General features: G+C 40.4%; 1 protein-coding gene across 1 annotated transcript in view; it reads right to left on the bottom strand.

Moving 5' to 3' along the window:
- LOC143290441 (zinc transporter ZIP4-like) overlaps positions 1 to 2,500 on the bottom strand; it is a 47,318-nt gene that overhangs the window by 28,384 nt on the left and 16,434 nt on the right. The window contains exon 3 of the mRNA XM_076599874.1: positions 988 to 1,139. Within this exon, the coding sequence (XP_076455989.1) occupies positions 988 to 1,139 (152 nt within the window). The remainder of the gene's footprint in view (positions 1 to 987; positions 1,140 to 2,500) is intronic.

Here is a 2,500-nt window from a genome sequence, read left to right as displayed (position 1 = left end):
CAGTGTGCAGCATGCACGGACTTTGAGCACGTATGAGAAGAAACCCGCGGCTACAAACGGGCTGTCACTGGCAAAATTCAGTGCAACAATCCACTTTGATAGCAAACCAAATACACTTTGCAGACAGGAAGAAAAAAAAAGAAAAAAAAAAAAAGAAAAGAAAAGAAATAAGGGTGGTGGTGGATGGTGGTGGTAGGTGGGTTGTTTTTTTTTTTTTTTTTTTTTTTTTTTTTTGTGCTCTGTGGCAATAGGCTCTCCCAAAGGAGAGCAGCCCGAATTTCACACAGGACTATCTGCTGTGATAAAAAGTAATACAATACAATACAATACAATACAATGCAATACAATACAACACAACATAATACAACACAACACAACACAACATAATACAACACAACACAACACAAGACAACACAATACAACGCAATTCAATACAATACAACACAATACAATACAGCACAACAAAATGCAACACAACACAACACAACACAATACAACGCAATTCAATACAGCACAACACAATGCAACACAACACAACACAACACAATACAATACAGCACAACAAAATGCAACACAACACAACACAACACAATACAACGCAATTCAATACAATACAATACAACACAATACAATACAGCACAACACAATGCAACACAACACAACACAACACAACGCAATTCAATACAATACAACACAACACAACACAACACAACACAATACAACACAACAAAACAAAACACACGCAACACAACACAATACAACGCAATTCAATACAATACAATACAACACAACACAATACAATACAGCACAACACAACAACAACAACAACAACATCAACAACAACACCAAACCACCCCCCCCCCCCCCCCCCCCCCCCCCCCCCCCCCCAAAAAAAAAAAAAAAAACCCAACAAAACAACAACAACAACAACAAAACAAACAGCCATTCACAGCAGCAGCACTATGACGGCCTCAACACATCACTTACCTTGGGTTCCACAACAGAGCGAGACATTGCCTCGCCTTGCTCATCGTGCTGGTCACCATGACCGCCGTCATGGTCATCGTCATCGCCGCTCCTCTTCTTTCTGGCGTGGTCATCGTCATGGTCATCAGCATCATCGTGGCCATGATCTGTCCCTGTGGAAGCACAGAGCAAGGAATGTTTCCCCAAATATATTGTCCTTTAGCCGGCTGTTATTGTCGTTGGTGGTCTGTGTCGTTTTACAATGATTTTCACCTTTCTTTCTTTCTTTTCTTTTTTTTTTTTTTTTGCTGTTGTCTTGTCCATGTGTGTGTGTGTGTGTGTGTGTGTGTGTGTGTGTGTGTGTGTGTGTGTGTGTGCGTGCGCGTGTGCACGCGCGCGCGTGTGTATGTGTGTGCCGTGCCCTTAAGTTCCTTTTTTTTTTTTTTTAAATCTTTATTATGTTTGTACAGCTTGATCCACCACAATTATAGTCTAATGAAATAAGATTGCAAAATATTACTCAAGATTTACCAACAGAAAATACGGCAGCGATATAACGTTTTGCGTCTGCAGAATGGGCATTTAGTCCGATTGTCATACAAGTTGTAGCTACAATGGCAACAATATAATTAGTTGCCACAATAGCATTAGCAGCAGTAACAGTAGTAGCAGTAGAAGTAACAGCAGTAGTATTTCTAGCATCAGTAGTAAAGGTCGTCGCAGCAGCAGTAGCAGTAGCAGTAGTCGCAAAATAGTAAATGATAATCCCTCGGAAAATATTGACGGCGATCGAAGAAGGTGAATGTTTGATAAATAAAACATCACCGCAAAGACTGTGATCAAGAACTATGAGATTCTGGTGTATAGTTTCACTCTATCAACAACAAATGATAGGACTGGACTGTAGACAAAAAGATAATCTGTACACTTCATTGTGGATCAGTGAAGTAAATAGCACTGTGAATAAAGTTAATGTGAGAAATGACACGAAGACGTCAAAGAAGATGGTAAATTGCCCCGTATCTAATATAATACATTCATCGGATGACGATACAGTACCCCAGAAATTTTGAGACACTTTGTGTAATGTTCTTAGCTTCGATGGTGCTCAATCGTAATGGGGGTGATGAAGATGCTGCAATAGGGGGTGGGTGGGTTACATTTAGGTTTGGGACTAAGTGACAAGGCTGTACGCTCGTACTATGTCCCGGCGTCAGCCTAGGTAAGAGATATATGCAGAAACTCAGGAACATCAGAGTTAATTCAAAAGTACTTGAAGGATTCTATAGAGGCTTTATCGAATCTGTTTTAACTTTTTTCTTTTATATGCTGGAATGGAAGGCTCGCTGTGAAGAATAAGAACATGCTAAAGAAGATTGTGAATGCGTGCAGTAAGGTTGTGGGTGTGAGACAGGACAGTTTGTGTGATTTGTACAATGTCAGAGTTCGACAGAAAGCCACATGCATTTCAAGCGACAACGGCCATTCGCTGGCAAATAATCATCAACTCTTACGTTCAGGCAAACGTTTCTGT

This window comes from Babylonia areolata, chromosome 15 (genome assembly GCF_041734735.1).
Source record: "Babylonia areolata isolate BAREFJ2019XMU chromosome 15, ASM4173473v1, whole genome shotgun sequence".
NCBI lineage: Eukaryota > Metazoa > Mollusca > Gastropoda > Neogastropoda > Buccinidae > Babylonia > Babylonia areolata.
This window is presented reverse-complemented; position numbering and strand designations above follow the sequence as displayed.